Source organism: Ictidomys tridecemlineatus, chromosome 7 (assembly GCF_052094955.1).
Source record: "Ictidomys tridecemlineatus isolate mIctTri1 chromosome 7, mIctTri1.hap1, whole genome shotgun sequence".
Lineage (NCBI taxonomy): Eukaryota > Metazoa > Chordata > Mammalia > Rodentia > Sciuridae > Ictidomys > Ictidomys tridecemlineatus.
The window spans coordinates 120798985-120820241 of record NC_135483.1 but is presented as its reverse complement, the minus strand read 5'-3'; the positions used below and the strand labels follow the sequence as shown (position 1 = coordinate 120820241).

The 21257-nt window shown below is 39.3% G+C and overlaps 1 protein-coding gene across 20 annotated transcripts in view; it reads left to right on the top strand.

Moving 5' to 3' along the window:
* Positions 1–21257, top strand: part of Mmadhc (metabolism of cobalamin associated D) — a 100103-nt gene that overhangs the window by 58808 nt on the left and 20038 nt on the right. For 13 of the 20 annotated variants that reach the window (XM_078017386.1, XM_078017387.1, XM_078017376.1 and 10 more), the window contains one exon: positions 9565–9629. In XM_078017386.1, coding sequence (XP_077873512.1) covers positions 9565–9629 — 65 coding nt within the window. Of the gene's footprint in view, positions 1–3312; positions 5021–5924; positions 5969–8983; positions 9050–9564; positions 9630–11933; positions 16900–19152; positions 19296–21257 lie in introns of those variants that run through there. The other 7 variants (XM_078017379.1, XM_078017380.1, XM_078017389.1 and 4 more) reach the window with 5 other exon arrangements.

Below are 21257 nucleotides of genomic sequence, written 5' to 3'. Positions count from 1 at the left end.
ACACAGACATAAATCAATAAATGAATAAACATTGTCTGGGGAATGAAATATTTGCATAGTTTTAAAGTGTCTCTACAAAATACTTATTAATTACAGTGGGGGTGGGGAGAGTAATTTTATAGTGGAGAAACATGGCTGATATTCCCTGAATCAGGGAATCAAAATTAAAATCATCAGCAATTCATGGGTTGCAATTAACTTGATATGATATAATGTATCATTTCTATGATATTTCTAAAAAAATCATCAAGTAACATCAGAAAAATCCAAATGGAGAGATTGTCTACAAAGTAACTGCCTACAGTCTTCAAAATGTGAAGATGAGCTGAGAAACTATAGGTGATTGGAGGAAAGTAAACTAAAGACAAAAGTCTGAACTGTATCCTCTTCCTATAAAGTGAGATGTTTTTATGACAGTTGGCAAAACTTAATAGAGTCTGAGGGTTATTTAATAGTAAGGTAATGATTTAATTTCTAATCTTTGTGATTTTATTCTATTTTATTTTATCCCAAATACTTTTATTTGTGATTTTATTCTATTTTATTTTATCCCAGATACTTTTATTTTTATCCCAGATATTTTGTGATTTTATTCTATTTTATTTTATCCCAGATTTTATTTCTATTTTATTTTATCCCAGATATTTCCTTGCTGGGAAGTATCTGGGATGATGAGTCATGTGGCGGGGGGCCTTTAAGATGCTCAGTGTCATCCCTACTTGTTGATATTCATATAACCCCTGCCCTCCCACTGAGGGTGAGCTACACCTAGTGGCTCACTTCTAATTAGCAGAATGCAGCAAGTGATAGAATATTGCTTAGGAAAGATGGTGGCTTCCTTCTTGGCCCTCTCTGTGCCCTTCAGCTGCCATGTTGTGGGCTGCCCTATGGAGAGAACAAGGCAAGGGCTGAGGGCAGCCACCAGCTGTATTCCTGTGGCAACAGAATCCTTAGCAAAGAACTAAAGGCTGTGGGTTAGTAGTCTTTAACTTAGTCCTGCACACACTACTTGAGTGAGTTTAGAAGTCCAGCACTCGGTGGGACCACAGCCCTAGCCAACACCAGGTTTGCCGCCTTGTGAGAGTCTAAGTCAAAAGACCCAGCTATTTTTAAGTAATTCTTTTTAGTTATCCATGACAGTGGAGTCTCTTTGATATATAAGCATGAAATATATCTTATTCTAAATAGGATACTAGTCTTGTGGGTGTACATGATGATGAGATTCACTGTGGTATAATCATATATGTACATAGGAAAGTTATATCAGATTCATTTCACTGTCTTTCCTATTCCTATCCCCCTCCCTTCCCTTCATTCCCCTTTGTGTAATCCACTGAACTTGTATTTTCCTCCTCTCCTCATCTTATCGTGGATTAGAATCCACATATCAGGAAAGGTATTTGACCTTTGGTATTTGGGGATTGGCTTATTTCACTTAGCATGATTGTTTCCAGATCCATCCATTTTCTGGCAAATGTCATAAAGTCATTTTTCTTTATGACTGAGTAATATTCCATTGTATGTATGTACCACAATTTCTTTATGCATTCATCTATTGATGGATATGTATGTGGGTTCCATAGCTTAGCTATTGTGAATTGTGCTGTTATAAACATTGATGTGGCTGTGTCACTATGTATGCTGATTTTAAATCCTTTGGATATATACCAAGGAGTGGGATAACTGGGTCAAATGGTGGTTCCATTTCTAGTTTTTAGAGGAATCTCCATACTGCTTTCCAGAGTGGTTGCCACTGTTTTGCAATGCCCCAGCAATGTATGAGTTTATTTTTCCCCCCACATCCTCGCCAGCATTTTTTGTTACTTGTACTCTTGATAATTCCCGTTCTGGTTGGCGTGAAAATAAATCTCAGTGTAGTTTTATATTGCTAGAGATGTTGACCATTTTTTTCATATATTGTTGACTGTTCATATTTCTTCTTTTTTAAATTTTTTTTTAGTTGTCAATGGACCTTTATTTATTTATATGTGGTGCTGAGAATTGAACTAGTGCCTCACACATGCTAGACAAGCACTCTACTACTGAACTACAACCCCAGCCCTGTATTTCTTCTTTTGAGAAGTATCTGTTCGGTTCCTTTGCCCATTTTTTTGATTATGTTATTTGGTTTGTTTTGGTGTTAAGATTTTTTGATTTCTTTGTATATCCTGGCTTTTGACTCACAAAAAATCCTGAGATAACAGATGTTGTCTTGTGCTACTAAATTTGGGGGCAATTACAGCGCAAATTGTAACTAATGCAGGGCTTTATACTGCAGCTTATTATCATATGGTTCTGGGAGGAAAACTACTTGCAGTTTGAAATCGTTGCTTTTTTATATATAAAGGTGTGTGTGTGTGTGTGTGTGTGTGTGTGTGTATGTGTGTGTGTATGTGTGTGTGTTGTATTACATCCTTCTCTACATAAAACTCTTTACTGACATTCTAACTCACTTAGAATAAAATCCCAACACCCTCACCAACTCTGCCTGTTCTGCCCCCCTTCCCCCTCTCGCCCTTTCTGACTTCTGCCACCTTGTTTTCTTTCAGTTCCTTGAACACATCTTGCCCTTTTCCTTTGCAGGGCCTCTTCTACCCAGAGGCCCTTCCCCATCCTCATAGGACCACTTCTTCTCATTCTCTGAATCTCTCCTTCACATCCTCTTTTGAAGTCTCTCTTTTATTTTCTCCATCCATTTGTCAGATGTTGTGTTCTCGTTTATATAGTCAACCTCTAACAAAGATAAGCCCCACAGACTCTTCCTTCTCCTCCATACTGTTGTAGCCACAAGACTTAACACATAGAAAAATGCTTTTAAATATTTGCTGAATGGATTGATTAACATAATGCTTTGATCACCTAGGTAGAATTTTTAAAAAATTCCTGAAAAGAAAATTTAAAGTTACCCAGAGAGAGTTCAATTTTATTAATATAGGCAATCAGGCTTGATCATAATAGATTATCTTCCAAGATTAAAACTGATTGCATACATTGGACTGAATAAGCAGTTCATTGCGTCCTTTTTCTGTATTGCTTTCTTGTTATCTTGGTTATCACATTTACCTGTGGTCTGCAAAGCTTCAGTTTGATTTTTATTTCCTCCATTCTTCTCAGTCCCCATTTTGCAGATATTCCAACATTGTTTTATTTTATATAGTAAAATTCCACAAGCAGGGAACAGCGTCACCTTTCAAGAATCCAAGAAACCACATGTAGATTCAGTGGGCCTTGGAGCCCAGCTTTGAGGCTAGCTGTGGCCATGGGACTCAGGCCCTCTTCTGACAGCCACATGCTTCCCTCCCCCTTCAACAGTTCTGCACCATCAGGAAGAGAGAAAAAGGAAAAGAGTCTAAAATCTTCCAGCTTGTTTCTGTCAGAACACATCAGTTCCAGGTCATGTTTCTGCAGCACGCACGTCATGGAGCGAGAAGGAGCTGTCAATATGGAGAACAGAGAAGCTCCTTTGACAGATCCTGTGTCTACATTTGAGACCCAGTACAGTAGGAGAACTCGTTGTTCCCCTTGAATAAGCTGCCTCTCCCTTGGCTAGGTTCCCCAGATGCAGCACGGAGCCCTGAAAGAGGCCATGTCTCTGCTTGTCATATATATTTACAGGGGCAAGCTGCCACAGTCACAGTAGAGGGTAGGAGTGAAGAGGGATACACAGGCAGAAACCCCTCCTCAGTCCCAAGAGCTGCCGCCTGCTTTTCCCATTCTCACCATGTAAGTGTGTTCATTTCAAACCCAGAGTCTAAGAAAGTGAACTACAGAATCAACTGCCTTTTAGTGAGACCCTCACACTTCTGAAAGTAGCATTTGAGAAATGAAAAAAGCAGAACCTTTAATAAAAATTATAAACTGTGCCTAATGATTCATTACCTTGGATTCTCATTTCTGGATATGAGGGGTTGGGGCCAGAGGCAAATTCTTTCATCGGTTGGCTGGGGCAACATTGGGGAGAATGTAGTTTGAAGATACTGATGCTTTCTCTCTTGACTTTCTGCTAAAACTCCAGGAAATTTAGAAAGAAATGTCAGTTTGTAACACCAGACAAGACAAGTACTGATAATCAAGATATTGCCCCAATTCAGGAGGAATTTCCATGAACTACAAGGATAGTGAATTAGATCTAGAAGCCTATTCTGTGACCTTCTCATTCTTCAGTTCTTAAGGTGACAGCTAATTTGGCAGGTCGTCCCCATCCATACTGGTTGTCACTGGCCTGGCAGATGACACAGACTGGGGAGCTGTCTCTGAACTACCAAGGTAGTGAGAGGGACAGAGCCATTGTTGACCAATGGTGTTGAAGGGCAGGGTGGGAATGAATGGTGCCAGGAAAAGCCTCAGCAACGTCCTCCACTGGGGTGGTAACACTGCATCTATGCCACAGGCGTCACACATCAGAGCCCTTGGCACAGTCCCCCAGAGCCCCATGATAGAAGCACATGAGCTACAAAGAAGTGGTCTTGGAGCTGTGTTTAAAATCCTTTATACTTTCAAGTACACAATCATCCATTCATTCAGCCAGTATTTACTAAGGGGCTACTTACATGTCAGATGCTACTTTGGGTAAACAATTTTCTTTCAAGAAACTTACCTTCATGTATAATTTTTTTTAAAAAATGTTGCTGTTTAGATGTAGCCATACTCAAGATATGATCCGAAGGCAATCTTGGGAAAACAGTTTGGAAGGTAGACATCCAGATTTTTGTTTTAGATGTGAGTAATCTGAGCTATCCTTTGGGCAGCCAATTTAAGGTGTGTATGTGTGTTGCTCAAGAGAGAGATTTGGACAGAAGATATGAATTTGGGAGTCATCAGTATAAAGCTGAAATTTAAAGCCATCTGACTGGATGGAATCATCTGGGGAACAAAGGGTAGATCTAGAAGAGAAGACAGAAGAGAGCCAGGGTCTGGATGTCCAAGCATTTAGTCAAGGAGAGAAACCATAACAGCCATGAGGTATGGGAGGAACCCAGAAGGAGGAGATAGGTTAAGAAGGGGTTTCAAAGGGCACTCAGAGGAATTAGCCTTTGGAGATGGAGGCTGCTAACCTTGAAAATAATAGCTTCATGTGAGAGGACCCAAAACTGACTGAAATAGGTTCAAAGGAGAAAGGGAGAGGAGAAATGGATATGGCAAGTACAGACCACCCTTTTAGGAAATTTTATTTTAAAGGGAAGTAGAGAAACTGAGGCACTATCTAGAGAGGTCCCAGGTCTAAATATATATACATTTTCTTTTTACAACAGAAGTAGATAAACCCAGTTCTTCTTACTCCTATTACATGCACTTTCCATCTTGCCACATAGATTCCCACTTCATTTGAGCTCAGATGAGAAATCATGACTGACTTCCTAGTTGAAGTAGTGTTTATTAAGATGGGTGGCATTACAGCATACTTACATATGGATGGGGGAAAAGCTAGTAAAGCTGGAGAAATGACTGATGATATAGGACAAGGACTGACAAACTATTACTGCAAACCAGATCCACACTTCTGCTCACTTAAAAAGATTTTTTCTTCTTTCTTTCTTTCTTTCTTTCTTTCTTTCTTTCTTTCTTTCTTTCTTTCTTTCTTTCTTTCTTTCTTTCTTTCTTTCCCTTCTCCTCCTCCTCCTCTTCCTCCTCCTCCTCTTCTAATTAGAACATAGAGACTGATATCATCAGGCTCTTATTATCTGGCTGTTTACCAGAAAAAGTGTGCTGCCCTAATGAAAGACACAGGGAGGAAAGTGGAGGGACAATAGGCTTCGGGAGATGAAGAGAGGTAGGATTTATGTTACAAGAGGAAGAACTGTCCTTAAATTGGAGCAAGAACCTTTCTCCATAACTAGAGAGAAGACAGGCAACACTGATAGGTCCAAAGGTGGTTTATCATGTCATTTTATTCTGATTTTTTAATATTTTTTCCACGAAATAAGAAGTGAAGTTATCCATTGAGAGTACATGAGAGGAAAGAATCACGGGATCTGAAGATAAGAGAAAGGAATCAACATCACCAAGGAAAGAGGGAATGAGGAGGGATATATCCAGGTATTAGAGAAAGACTACATCCAACTTTCCTCTGCTCAGATATGAATACACAACCAGTATAGTTCCACATCACGTTCATCCACAAGAATGGGATTCTGATTAGAGTAAGTTATACTCCATGTATGTATGATATGTCAAAATACACTCTATTGTCATGTATATTTAAAAAGAACAACTAAAGCTTTTTTTTTTTTTTAAAGAGAAGTATCATTTACAATAATAAAAAAAAGGCTACATCTCATAGACCTTCACTCATGGGAGAATTGCAAATTAAAATGAATTAACACAGGACGGCAAACAGTGAAGATCAAGAGAAAAGAAACATCTTCACCAAGACTTCAAGGAAAAAAATAAATGGGAACACATAATTTATTATGAGATAGTAACGTTGAGTGAAACTGAAAATGTGATTTCTCGATGAGCAGCCATCACATTTTCAGGTAATGCCCTAACCAAACATGAAAACATAAGTAAGTAGATAAATAACTCCATACCAAGAGTTATTTATCTTTTACTGCAGTCTTTCTGGTGAGAACAAAAAGTGGACAATAATCTATATGTTGATAGCAGCGATACAGCCAAATTAATATTGGAGTATTCATATGATGAATAATACTGAAAAACATTCACTTTACAAAATATTATGTACAGGGGATTATTTACATAAAATTTGCATACATAAAACAATGTTATTTATTAGTTCATTTTGATAAACATAAAAATAAGAACTAGTTACAAAATTCATAATAACAGTTAACTCCAAGGAGAGAAGAATGAAGAGAAATGTGACCAGGAAAAAGTTATTAGAAAACTCCAAATTTATTGGTAGTCGTGTATTTCTAAAAGATTAAATAAAATGACATAACAATAATGTTTGTTAATCCTGAGTTGTAGGTACATGCGTATTTTGTTCTTTTCGGTATTTAAAATATTTTAGCAAAACAAAAAAAAAAATTATAAGTTTATAAATATTTTGAAAAAAAAAAAACCCACAAAAACTGGAAAGGTGAGAGGCTCTATCATAGAAAGCTGAGTATTGCAGGCTTCAATGAGGGAATCACAGGCCCTGCCCCTTTTGCCTCCTTCTGAGGATCTACAATTGAGCCCCACAAAAAAATTTCCAGGATTCCTTTCCCTTGGATGATGTCACTTCATTCTTCACTTCTGTTTACAGGTTATTCTCTCTAGAACATCTTCCCCATTTTGTAAGAGTGAGTTACACTTCCCTCCTTTGTAATTAAAAAGTTCTGTCACTCTTGTATAATTTCCTGTTTACTTGTGTCTCCCCTCTGTGACTACTACCTCTTGGGGGGAGGGGCTTGCAGAACTCATTCTTGTAAGTCCCCCTGGCAAAGTTCCTAGCCCCAAGTTTCTGTATCTTGCATTTTTGCTGAGTAGATTCCTGGCTCAAACAAGGTACTGCGGGAAGAATCTTTGCTGGTAGAGGGCCTGAGGGTGCTATCCAGAAACAATCAAAACAATCCCTTGAAAACCTTTTGCTGGAGTAGAACTTGTATTTCAGATTCATTATCATCTGAAACTGATTTTCATGAACAACCACTACCAAAAAAAAGTAGAATTCATTTTTTTTAAAACTGCCAATCTACCAGCTGGCCTTTCCTCCTGTTTTATCTACACACACAAGAAAGGAAAATTGACTTAGCAATTGCTCAAAGTTGGATTTTTCTTTTACAGCCGCAATTCAAAATACCCTTTTCAACAATTTTTCCATATTAAAAAAGACAAAGTATTAGCCTTTTAGGAAAATAGCCTATGAGCATTTTCTGGTTGTCTAGTTTTGGAAAACACAGGAACCACATCAAACCTACCTACAGTAGTACTGAGGAAAGGATGTGGGATGATGCGGGTTGCACAGAGTAAAAACCACACCCCTGTTAAACTCGACCTTAATCCATTTTTAGTTTTAAAATCATAACCTAACATTGGTGCCCTTGACCTGAGAGCAACCAGTTAGCACAGTCCAAAAGGCATGAGCCTGATGATTTTTGAAGAACACTGTTTCTGGGTTCATTCAGATGGGTCGAAGTCCCAGAGGTAGGTTGTGTTATTGTTCCTGAACGTTCACAGCCCTTCCCACTGGGTTTGTCCTCGCCACGTGGTTTGCAGAGCCCCCTGACAGCGGAGGCGTGTATTGCTTTACCCTGCCCCGCTGACAGTAGCGTGGCCACATGACTTCCTTTGGCCAATGAAATGCGAAAGAATGTGAACCTGCCCAATTCCTGGTGGAAAGCTTAGATAGCTTTGCGGTTTTCCATCAGTGACCAGATTCCCCATAGTCTTTTCCAAAAGAATGGATATTCCAGAGATCAGTTCTGCTTTAAGCCTTAATCCCAGAAGAAGATTCATGGAGCCAACTTGCAGATGATAATGAACTTTAAAATAATAATAAATTTTAAATATGTCACACAGTAGGCGCCAGAGTGCTGCTCCATCACTTCTCTATGGCCGCCAGCAGGTGCTCCTTATAGCAGGTGCACAAGGAACTTTGCCCTAGTGGGTCTTTCTTTCCGCAAGGCCAGGTGTGATGAATATTCTGCTTCTACCACACAAGCTGACAAGCAGTCTCTGCCCTGCTTCTCAAAAGAGCTAGAATTTTTTGAATTCAGGACAAGCTCCAGTGTCCCACCTAATTTCCAAAGGGAAACTTCCCAAATTTCTCACTGATGTCTCCTGAGCTTGCTAACTATCTTTTCGGTATCACAGTTGGAAGTACTAGAATTTCCCAAATTAAAGTTATTTTTTCCTATTGATTTTGCTGTTAGTGACAACAGCAGCTTCTAGGAGAAGATAAAAGACTTTTGGTCAAATATTCCTTGACTCTGGGTGTAGCCCAGAACATGCCTGTGCCCATCCTGTTTTAACAGGACCAAGATGAGATTTTTACAGTTACAGGGGATTTTTTATTTTATTTATTTATTTAATCTAGAGTTTCACAGACCGTGGTGCTGGGCAGGAATGTTGTTCTAGAGGAAACAGAAATCACACCAGAAAGGTAATAACAATAGTCTATTAAAAATAACTGGAAATATAGAATCCACTGGATCTTGTATCCATTTAATTTAAGTGGATTCCATACTTCAATTTATTCAGCATGCATGGGAACATTCTATATATTAAAATAGTATTCTTTCAACACCAAACATCTGTATGCATGTATTTCTTATTTGGTATTATTGTAGGTTATATAGGTGCCACCAACATACTGTATGACTTGGGATGAGTTACACAACCTCTCTGCTTTTATGTCCTCATTCATAAAATGAACTGAGGATATTTGGTGTAATTATTTCTAAGTTCATTGAAGCTTTTCAATAGTAGGGATGTCTTGCTTCTGTATGTATCAACTGGTCATTTTAATCTACTGTAGTTGTCTTAAGCCAGTTTACCAGTTCTTCATTATTATCATTATTGATATTTTGGCTTTGACCATAGGTATTTTTCCTTATACAGCACTTTGTTATGTTTAAACCTAATATCAATTGACCTAATATCAATATCATTATACAGATTTGCAAAGAACCAGGAGCAAGAGTTATGGTGAAGGAGGATTTTCTTCTGCCTGAAGATGGCAAGTAAGTTAAGAGGACAATCCCAAAGCTACTCAACATAATTTCAACATCTGTTCATGTTGAATTCTACTGGGCTCCCAGAGTCCTTTCTTCATCAGCAAGTCTTATATAACAAAAGGTGGGGTTATTGTAACTACCTTTCAGTTGGTAGAATAAAGGGAAGAAGGTGACATCAGTCATACCAGAGGCGTCATGGCCCATGTTGGAGAGAGCTAACAGTATCCAGGCTTGTTGTTTGTCTTTTGATTCATGATCTGACACACAGTGGGTACTTAAAGACTTCAGAAAAACTTGTGTTCTTCAGGTAGAGACAATGGCCAATGTCAAATCTCTTCTGGAAGGTATAATGACTTTTCCTTTGAGGAGCTCTTTGCCCAAATAATTCCAGAAAGGACAAGGAGGGCAACCTCCCTTATCGATACTTTCCTCCTCTGAGTTGATGTCAGTATTCTTGTTAATATTTCCAAATGAGAAAATAAGAGATCAAATATAAAATATTGATGGAATAGTAACTTTTAGGGAGGGTGTATGGGTATAGACTCATATGATGTTGGTATTAGCCTAAATTGGCACACTAGAGAGTCACTTGGCAACATAGAACAAAACTTTTTAAATGCATAAAATCATTCCATTTCTATTAGTTATTCTAGCATAAGCGCCACAGGGTGCACAGGCACCACTGCATAATTGTTTATGATAGCAAAATCTAGAACAACTTTTAGAGTGTGCTGAATTTGGATCAGTGGGAGATGGTTTGAATAAATTATGGTCTATCCATGAAATAAAATTCATAGAGCTGCTTAGAGAATGAAGTAGATCCACTTGTACTAACAATAAAGATGTCCCCTTTTAATTTTAAAAGGCATACTGAAGAACTTGCTTTCTATATGTATATATGAACTCATTCACATAATTATATAAATATATTCACAATAGAACATACATAAAAGCATACTCAAAGAGTAGTTATTGCTGCAGAATGGAAAGAGGTGAGAGTAGAAAAGGAGGTTTTACCTTTCTGATTGCAAGTTTTCTACTTAATTACTTCATATTTCAATGTTCATACATTACCTCTATATATTTTTTTAAATATAAAACTATAAATGCCTTTGTAAAAAAAAAGGACGAGGAAATGGTGAAATAAATTATGGTACAACCATAAAATGTAATACTAACCAACCATTAAAAATTAGCTCCTACAACTCTACTTGCTGACAGAAAAATGTGGGTGATGTATTGCTAAATTTAAAAAGCAGTTAACAAAACAAAACAAAAAGAAACAGGAGTGTGAGCACGAGAACCATTGCAGTCACTTATGGATGACCTCCAGGCTGTTCTCCTTATTACACTGGGGCCAACACAGTGCCCAGCAAGCTGTCGAGAAAGTGCCATTTATTAGGTGCCCACCCCAAGCCAGCACTGTGCACTGTGCTGCAGGCTCACGTAGCTTATGGCCCGTCCTCTCCACAAGCTCATTTATCCCTATTATATAAGCAAGCGTTTGGAGATTAGGGAGGGCATTTAGCTAGTGAAGCTTTGATTCAAACCCAGGTTTGGCTTCCAAAATAAAAGATTTGTAGAGTAAATTAATCAACGAATCAAAAAATTTCAAACCACTGGTTGATGAAATGACTTGTAGAAAGATCTCAGGGCCACACCAGATTGAATTAGTAGAAGAGTGTATATGAAATCCTTACCCTATCACAACACCCTAGCAATGAGGGGGGTTATTATCTAGACCAGGCATTGAGTCCCAATTTCCTGTCTTTAGGAATATAATAGGAAATGAACACTGGAAGGGTGATTAGTGATCAAAATTCATCAATTTCAAACTAAATTTGTAACCCATAGCTGGTCATGAAACTAATGTAGTGTATCAAAATAAATATATATTTTTTTTAAATTGTGAACTGGAGGGCTGGAGATATAACTCAGTGGCAGAGTACCTGCCTACCGTGCAGAAGGCCTTGAAAAGGTTCAATTCCTAACACTGGAAAAAAAAACTGGAATAGAATTGAATATAGACAATATTAACACGTTATAAAATAATGTATATTGGGCTGGGGATGTGGCTCAAGTGGTAGCGCGCTCGCCTGGCATGCGTGCGGCCCGGGTTCGATCCTCAGCACTACATACCAACAAAGATGTTGTGTCCGCCGAGAACTAAAAAATAAATATTAAAAATTCTCTCTCTCTCTCTCTCTCTCTCTCTCTCTCTCTCTCTCTCCTCTCTCACTCTCTTTAAAAAAAAATAAAATAATGTATATTGTGACGCTTCATACATTTTTTAAAAAAATATTTTTTTAGTTGTTGATGGACCTTTATTTTATTTATTTGTATGAGGTGCTGAAAATTAAACCTAGTGCCTCATGCATGCTAGGCAAGTGTGTTACCACTGAGCCGCAACCCCAGCCTGGTTCATAAATTTTTGTGCAACATTTCAGTTATATTTTTGTATACAAAGAAATATGTGCATTGAATTACTCTGCAAAATATTAGTATGCAGGGCAACAAGAAAACCACTTTTCAAATCACTGATTGAATCTCTGTTCCTTCATCAAATGATGCCCCCAAGGTCTAGTGGAATTAGGTGATTTCATTAAGACCATATGTTGTTGCCTACAGAATTTTCTGGTACTTTTCCCTCACTTACATTTTTGTGTTTTTATATTCCCACCTTTCAGGCAGGGCTAATGTTAATGAGTTTTGTGGGGTTTTTTTCGTTGTTGTTGTTGTTCGTTTGTTTTGTTTTGGTACTGAACTCAGGGGTACTTTATCACTGAATCACATCCCCAGCCCCTCCCCTCCTTTGTTTGATACCGGGTTTCACTAAGTTGTTTAGGGCCTCGCTAAATTGCTGAGGCTGGTCTTGAATTTGTGATCCTCCAGTCTCAGTGTCCCAAATCACTGAGATTATAGGTGTGCCACCATGCCCACCTGTGAGCTCACCTTTCTGCCAAGGTCAACAATACTATCTTGAAGTACTTTGAAAAGATTATGTATAAACATGGAAGCCACACCCCTTAACACTTGCCATGCTGCTAATACAGGATGAGCTGCTGGGCTCTGCCAGAATCTGAGGTCGCTGCCTCAGTCAGCATCAGACGAACAGAACAGTTTTTACGACATAGGACATGACATTTTCACATCCATTTGTACCGACAGCTTATTAGAATAGTTCCAATTCATTGATGACCCACAGGTAAAAGCAGTAGCATGCAGCAGGAATGCAACACCACAATGAGTATTTATGTAGCATTCAATGTCACTGTCCTCCAAACACCTGAGAGCTATGCTCTGTCGACTCCAATGTTTGCTTGAACTGCACACATTTAACCTCAACGAGTATATTAAAATAATAAGAGAATTGTCCTCATCACTCAGTTGAATGCTTTTTCCAATGAATTACTCAATTTTGTTCTGAGTAAAAACAGTTGTTTTACTTCAGTCCACCAATGCATCATTTCATTGCAAAATTTTAAAAAGTGATTTCTCCTCAGGAGCTTAAGGAATGTCTTTCTCTTCTCCAGCTTAAGGTGCAAACATTTCCTCCTTCCTTGGCTTTTAGCTTTGATCACTTGTACCTTGATACCTTTGGATTTGTGCTGATGGGTCAGTGGGAGACTGGTTATGAACTCTTCCTGCAGATCTGACACCAGGCATGCCATATGCAAAATCCGATGTCTCAGGATGGGATGTCTTCATGCAAAACCAGAGCAAGGCCGAGAAGCTAATGGGATTTTGCTGTATTGTTGAGTTCCAATCTGGATATGGGTAGAGCTGCTACACACATTCTTTGAGATTATAGAGAAATAATGATCCCAATGTAGTACTTTTTTATAATTTTTTTCACCTAAATTTCTCATTTGCTCATTATAACCCACTTTGTTCTTTTCCTACCAGGACCAATTCTTAATCCAAGCTCCCATTATTGGTCACTGCCTATCCCTCTGCTTTCAGATCAACCTGACAACTTTGGCCCATTGATTTCTAAGGAAAGCTTTGTTCTGTCAACCACATCCTGGGCATGTGCTATGCAGTAGCTCTGAACCTGTTGGAGATCTGCATCTGTATCTGATTTTTTCACTTCCATTTGTGGTCTCTCCACAGGATCCAGGCTTTCTTCTCTCTGTACCTACAAAAGTTATTTGAGATTTCTGCTTGTTTGTGATCTGAAAATGGATTTCCCATTGGACATAAACTCTGGCATAATGACATTTCTTATGTGTTATTAGATATATCCCAGCTCTATCCTCAAGCTGCAATCTACCAATGCTGCCACTTATTTTGCAATAAATTACAGGTTAGGGACAATTAGTCCTCACTAAAAAGGTCAGGTTGGGTCTCCATCTAGTCTAATGGGAATAGTGAATAGTCTTATGAATTTCAAACCAAAATCAGATGACACTACTATAAATTAATACAATTCAAATCGATGAAAATTTCCTCAGCAATCACTATGTGCCAGATGCAGGAGGTTCAAAAATGATGCTCCTTGTTCAAGACGCTGATTAGGAGAGAGATCAACGCACATTTTTCATCACCTCAGTGTATGTGAGGTTCATCCTTAAGAGATTTCCCATGGTCCCCTTTGAGCATCAAAACAATGTGAAGAAATTTGACTGAGGTCACTTAGCTTTTTGGTGACCAAGCTATGACCGAATCTAAGCCTGTTAATCAAAACTGATGCTCATTCCATTTCACCTTTTCATTGCAGCATACTCTGTTTATTTCTGGATTTTTTTTTTAAAGAGAGAGTGAGAGAGGAGAGAGAGAGAGAGAATTTTTAATATTTATTTTTTAGTTCTCGGCGGACACAACATCTTTTGTTGGTATGTGGTGCTGAGGATTGAACCCCGGGCCACACGCATGCCAGGCGAGCGCGCTACCGCTTGAGCCACATCCCCAGCCCATTATTTACGGATTTTTCAGCACTGATATTTTGATATATATGTACATTGTTGAGTGGCTAAATCAAGGTAATTAATATATCACCTCATATGCTTATAAATTTCTTGTGGTTGGGAACACTTAAAATCTATGTTTTTGACCAACTGAAAGTAGCAAATATTTACCCCCACAATTACATTCTTTTCATGGCCAGAGTTTGAGTCTAAATCTTCCTCCTATTAATGAATATTTGGAGCCATTCTTGACGTGGTATACAAGCTTGAGAGAAGGAAGAGGTCCTGAAGTAGAGAGGGGAGAGAGGAACCCGCTAATGCTCAATGGGAACCTTGGATCCCCCATCCTTCTTGGCACAACATGCCCACATATTTGACCAACATAGGGTGGAGAGTGGGAAGCAGAAAGGAAAAGAATGCTTTATTCAACACCTCACATCCTCCAGAGAAATATACAGCTCACAGCTCCTGGAGCTGAGCAGACATGCCGAGACAGAGGATCCCTGGTCAAAGCTCTCTTATCATAGAGCCCTGCACCTGAATGCCTGAATGCAGAATGCTGGACAAAAGCAGGTGTGACATCCTGCCCAGGGGCTGGTGTGTCCCCTGGGTCCATAGATACCACTTTTTGTTTCACTCAGCCGTGAGGGAGTGATCGCAACAGGCTCGGGCTTAACAAACCTCCGCTTGGCTCCCATCCAGTCAGAAGCAATAACCTTTAAAATTCTGTGGCTGTAGGTTCCTGGCTGTGGCTGCCATCAGGGCTGGGAGAAGCAGGCTTTCCACATGCTCTCTGCTCACCGAGAGCCCCAGTCTGTCAGGGTTTTTCTTAAGAACTCTTGTATGGGAGATCCAAGGTCCCCATTGAGTCCCTGGATCCCTGGCCTGATGTGATTTCCTGTGGACAGGAATGACACTGGTCTTCTACCAGTTTCTGTATTGTGGACCATCTTATGTCCTATAAAGGAGAGGGGGCAATGTCCTAGGACAGTTCATACAGGCCTAAGGAAACCCAGAAAGGAGCCAAGTATTGGAACAATTTCAGCTCTACTACTCCAAACCAGCAGGGTCTTAGGTGGCAAGCAACAGAAATCAACCCCGGCTAACACGAGGACTTCACTGGAATAAAGGGGCCCTGGTTATAAGAACAAAGGGAAGCTCACAGAATTGGAGGGAGGCTGAAAAAACAGATAAAGAAGGAAAGGGCTTGCTTCTGGGGTAAGGGCTGGTTCCTGCCCTAGTGTAGCTCTTGGCTTTTATAGGCAGAGTAGCAATTAGAAGGCAGACTATTTCCCCACAAGAACTACTTTCTTTGTCAAATGCTTATTTTAGAATCCGAATATGGATTGTCAATTGTTGTCTCAATGTTAAATTTTTTGATTTTGATAACTTCATTCTGGTTATGTAAGTGAATGTCTTTGTTCTTAGGAAATGCTAAGATTTCCTAAGGGGTGATTTAGTTTGTTTTCTTTTATAATAACATTATAGTACATGAGGATGCATAGTGTATAAAGAAAGGAGGTTCATTTAGCTCAAACTTTCAGAAGCTGAAAGTCCAAGACTGGGTGGCCATGTCTGTTTGGCCTCCGGGGAAGGCTTCGTAATGGATGGCTTCACTATGGGGGGGAATAAGCAGAAGAGGTCACAAGGTAACACAGGAAGCCACAAAGTACAAGGGACAGGCTTGCTCTTTTTATAACCACCTGCTCTCTCAGGAGCCCATGGGGTCCCACCAGAGCTACATTAATCCCTTCCAAGGGCAGCACTCCCTTAATGACCTACTCACCTTCCACTGGGACTGCCTTCTTGAAGATTCCACCATCTCAAGCACGGCCACCCTGGGGACAGTCTCCAGCATATGAACCTTCGGCTTATGTCATCTCCAAATGGTAGTGAGGGATAAAGGGCACGATGTTTGAAAACTTTTAAAAAATGGCTCAGAAGATAAGTAGCAATTATTGTACAATGAAAGAGAAGGCAAATGATAACTCAAATGTGGCAAAATTAAAAAATTAATGGATCTTCTTAGACCTGTCTCTAAGTTTGAAATTATTTTAAAATAAATAGTTTTATTAAAAAGGAATCTTTTAAAAACATAATATTCAGATTTCTCGTCCAAGATCCGCATAATCTGAATCTCTGGGGCTGGGGTCCAGGTTTTGAAAGCTCCCTGGGGACTGCTTTGAGCAGCCAGCACTGAGAACCAGGCTCTAGGTGTTGAAGGGCTATCCTAGGTTAACAACTACACAGAGGAGCAGTCTGCAAAGTAATCACGACCATTAACTTAACATGTATAGTCTTAACTGTTTATTATATTTATGCTTTTCATTACAAAAGTAATATAACCACATTGCATAAAAATTGGAAAATATTCTTTAAAAAGGGAAAATAAAAAGTTATCATCATTACATAAACAACGAAAGCATTTTGGTTTATTTTCTCCAAATATACATGTTTGCTTCCTAGGTGGTATGACACATTGAACATATGACATTAGTGCTGCTCCTATTTTCATTTGACATTGAAAACGTCTTCAGGGCAATCCTTTTTGATGATACTACACTGAGGGGAAGTGCAGTTATTGACTTAGCTATTCCTCTACTCCTGCACATTTAAATTGTCCTGATTTTTTTTGAATTACAAATAATGCTGCAAGGAACAAATTTCTTCATAGCAGTGTTTCTGTATTTCAGACCATTAATAGAAATAGGATTATTGGGTCAGGATATGTCCATTCTCATAGCCCTCAACACATTCAGCCTAATTGCTTTGCAAAAGAGCTCTAACAATTCATGCTGCAACCAGCAAGAGATGCTAGTTTTGCAGCATTTGACATTATAAATGTTTTGGTGCAAATTTAATATGTGAAAATGTGTCAGATGGAGGCCAGAACTAGCAGAAAGGCAATCTTGGTTTTAACTCTTGTTCGGTCACTAATGAGCTGTGATGCTTGGAGATGGTGCTTTAATCTTTTCCATCATTTCATGTATTTATTCAACAAAATCTTATGATGTGCCTTCTGTGTTCAGGCACCATTCGTTCCTGGTGGACATGAATATAACTTGAAAGTTGAATGGCCACGAATCAGTCGTGGTTAATTTTTCTAGACTCTTCTTCACTAAGGCTACTTTTGTAACCATGATTATTCATCCCTGATAGTTATTTAGATCTTCAGGTCTGTTGGTTAATAGCTGTCCAATAGAATCACTTGGAGTGGGTGGAGCTTTAAAATTGTTCAATGGCTTAAGGCATCCCAGAAGAATTCATTTAGAATTGCTAGATGTGGGGTCTGGTCCTTATTATTTTTTGAAAGCTCAGGTGCTTATGTTGGGTAGCTGGCTTTGGGATTCACTGTTGTAGTATGCCAGGGGTCCTGAGTACATTGGGGTTTATTTTCAGCATATCAAAGCTCAAGTTTCAGAGTGAAGGTGCAGAATTAGAAGAGGGACATTTGCTTCCTTCCCTTCCAGCCTCCTGTACATAGCATCATCAGATGATCCTTCTGCCACCTCATCTGAAACCTACCCCTTATCCACATGTGGGATTGAACAGGCTCTTGCCCTTTCTTGGTGTGAACTTGGTGCTAACCTTGGTAATTCTGACTTTATATCCTTACACAATTCACTTCTGGAAATTCCCAGGGTCCATCCTGCCATGCTTTTCCTCCTTGCAGAGGCCCTGCTGACTGCTCTCCATCAGGAGCAACCTTTCCTCAGCCCTGTCATTGTCTCTCTTGATGCGCTTCGCCTTGCTCTCCAAATTGGAAGATGGTTGCTATCCACTATAATCTACAATATTTCATGCAAGTTACTCTCTGAAACCTTCCAAAGGTTGCTCTGTTCTGTTAACTCTATCGTTCCCTTTGTGCAGGTACCAAGAATAATGATCTCTGGGTACCAGGCATCTGACAAATCTTAAAGTGAAAGTAAGGATCCAGGAAATGCTTTCAAAAGAAGCCTTTCCTAAACTAAATGAAATATTCACCTCAGTGGACCAGAGGGCGAGTTCCCTGTCTTCTGACAATTTGGGGCCATTCAAGAGAGGATCTAGGGATCCTAGTACCAATTAGATTCCCAGAAGGCCACTTCATACCCTGGTGTTATTGAAGTGAACACACAGAGAGACCCTCACTGTCCCACTTCCTGTAACATGAAGGTGATTGATTTGGTCTGGGGAACTAATCAGTTTGGTCTAGGGAGCTTTAAAACATCAGGTAATTTAAAGTTCTCTCTACTGCTGGTGATTTTAATGGGAAGCCAATAGCTAACAGACATGACACGCAAAACAACCATCAGGGATGACAATAGTAAACACAGATGCGGCTTTATTAAAGATCAGTCTAGAAGAAATAAAATTTCGACTGTGTTATGGTTTGGATATGAGGTGTCCCCTTGACAGGCTTATGTGTTATGTAATACAGGAATGTCAGAGGTGAAATGATTAGATTATGAGAGCTGTAACCTCATCAGTGCATTCATTCATTCAATGGATTAGTAATTTGAATGGGCTAAAGGAAGCAGGTCACTAGGGCCATGCCCAGGAGGGTTAATATTCTTCCTTCTCTCTCTCTCTCTCTCTCTCTCTCTCTCTCTCTCTCTCTCTCTCTCTCCTCTGCTTCCCAGATGCCATGAGCTGAGTAGATTTCCTCCACCATATTCTTCTTCTACACTGTTCTGCCTCACCTTGGACCCAAAGCAACAGAGTTGGTCATCCATGGACTGAACCTATGAAACTGTAAGCCTCAAATAAAATTGTCCTCCTCTGAGTTGTTCTTGTCAGGTGTCATTTTTACAGGCATGAAAAGTTGAGTAACACAGACTTCTTCATTTTCCAGTTATATTTATCCACAGTTAATTACCATCTTCTTCTAAGATTGATTGACCTCTTAGCTTTCCTAAAATCCAATGTCCAGGACCTTTTAATGTCTGTCCTACAAGTTAACTCTTTTCATTTTTTGGGTCTTAGATTAAATGCCACATTTCCTGAGTCTTCTATCACCTCTAAAATGAAGCCAGTATCTATTCTGGCTCTTCTCAACATCTTCAACTGTAGTGTAATCTAAACACACCATCTATGCTCATGTCCCAAATATTGTACTCCAAACAGACTTTTCAGAGCTTCTGTCTTAGAAGAGAGTTTATGGGAGGTCTGATTGCACAATTCACATTGGTCTTGGGCTGTCACACATCAAGAAGAGTGTATCTCTACCTACTACACTTGGTTGGTATTTAGATTCTATGCAAAACACACAGGGTCATTAGTTAAACATATTCAAGACAGGGGTGGGCCCAATTCTATTAGTATTTAAAAGTAGGGATAAGCCCAGAGTTGATATGTGCCAGTCAAGCCAGGCTGAATCATGAATGAGTCCAAATATGTCCTCTCTCACTGCTGAGGTCTGCCCAGCACCTCACCCCAAACACCTCAATGTGATGTGACTCAAGCATGATCTCACTTATCTTCTCAGCCACTTTGTGATGGGGGTTCCAAGCGCTCATAGTCCTATTCTACTGTTGGGAGAGACTAGGGTGGGAGCAAAGCCAGAGGCAGCTGTGTGGTTGGACCAACAACTGTCACCCAGTGAACCTCAGGGCAAAGACAGATGGTGTGTTCAGACTCTGGTGCAGACTCTGTGGGACACAAGAGTCACGCTCCTCTGTAGATAGAGTAAGGGTCACATGGTGTCTTGATTGTGAAATCTTCTCAAAGATGAATGAATTTATTGAGGGTGTGACTTATTTTTAGCTTTCCTTTTGCAACATGACTGCATTCTGGTGGTCTTTTGTTCATTTTCAGACACACTTTCCCTGCTTTGACAACAGGCTCCCTATGACCTCTACAGGGGGACTTCTGTGGATGCATAAACTCCAGGTTTGATTCTGGATGTGCAATAGCCCCTTGAGAAAACTGTTTATGAATAACACTCTCTAAGTTCAACAAACTATTCTGCTTTTTTTGGACATGATTTTGATGGTGATTATTTTGAAGAATATTTTCTTCTCCAGTTAGAATGAACAATCTTTTTCCATTAGGCTAGCTTACATTTTTGGCAAAAGTTTGCCCTTTCTAGTGATTTTTCTCTGTCCTTCCCCACCGTGATAGTCCTCATGTACTTCTGATTGCTGCAGGGTAAGTAAAGAAAGAGAATACCTTTAGGCTGTTTCCCATTACCCAAGTCATAATTGCTTTGAGTATCCAATAAAGGACATTTTGAAGAGTTCTATCCTTTCTTTAACACAGTATTGTGGTACTCTCAGAGACAAATGATCAGAGTTCTCTGGGGTTCTTTTCTCTCCTGTATAAAATTAAAAAGTGGACAAGATGTTTTGTGACCTGAGAAATTGCTTTTTCGTAAAATGCCAAAGAAGGGTGAGGCCATCATGCGTATCATCCTGGAACAAAGCTGTGGATCAGGAATCAAAGTTTTTGTAGTGTAAACCAACAGTGGGGCCTCCTTAACCACTGCAATGCTTTAGCTATCAAAACTGAAAAGAGGTCATGTTGATCAACTGAAGAAATGTATATGAAAGTGCTTTGAAAATAAAATCATGTAAAACAATCATGCTTGCTATTAGGAGAAAAGAAAAGAGAATCCTTCAGGAGTCATTTCTCAGCTCTGGATTTTAAGTTTCTGCTTAGTTTAAAATACCATACATAGAATTTTTCTACCTATCTTATTAATTCCAGAAACTGCAATGAAGTTCAATTTTGCAAAAGGTAATACTAA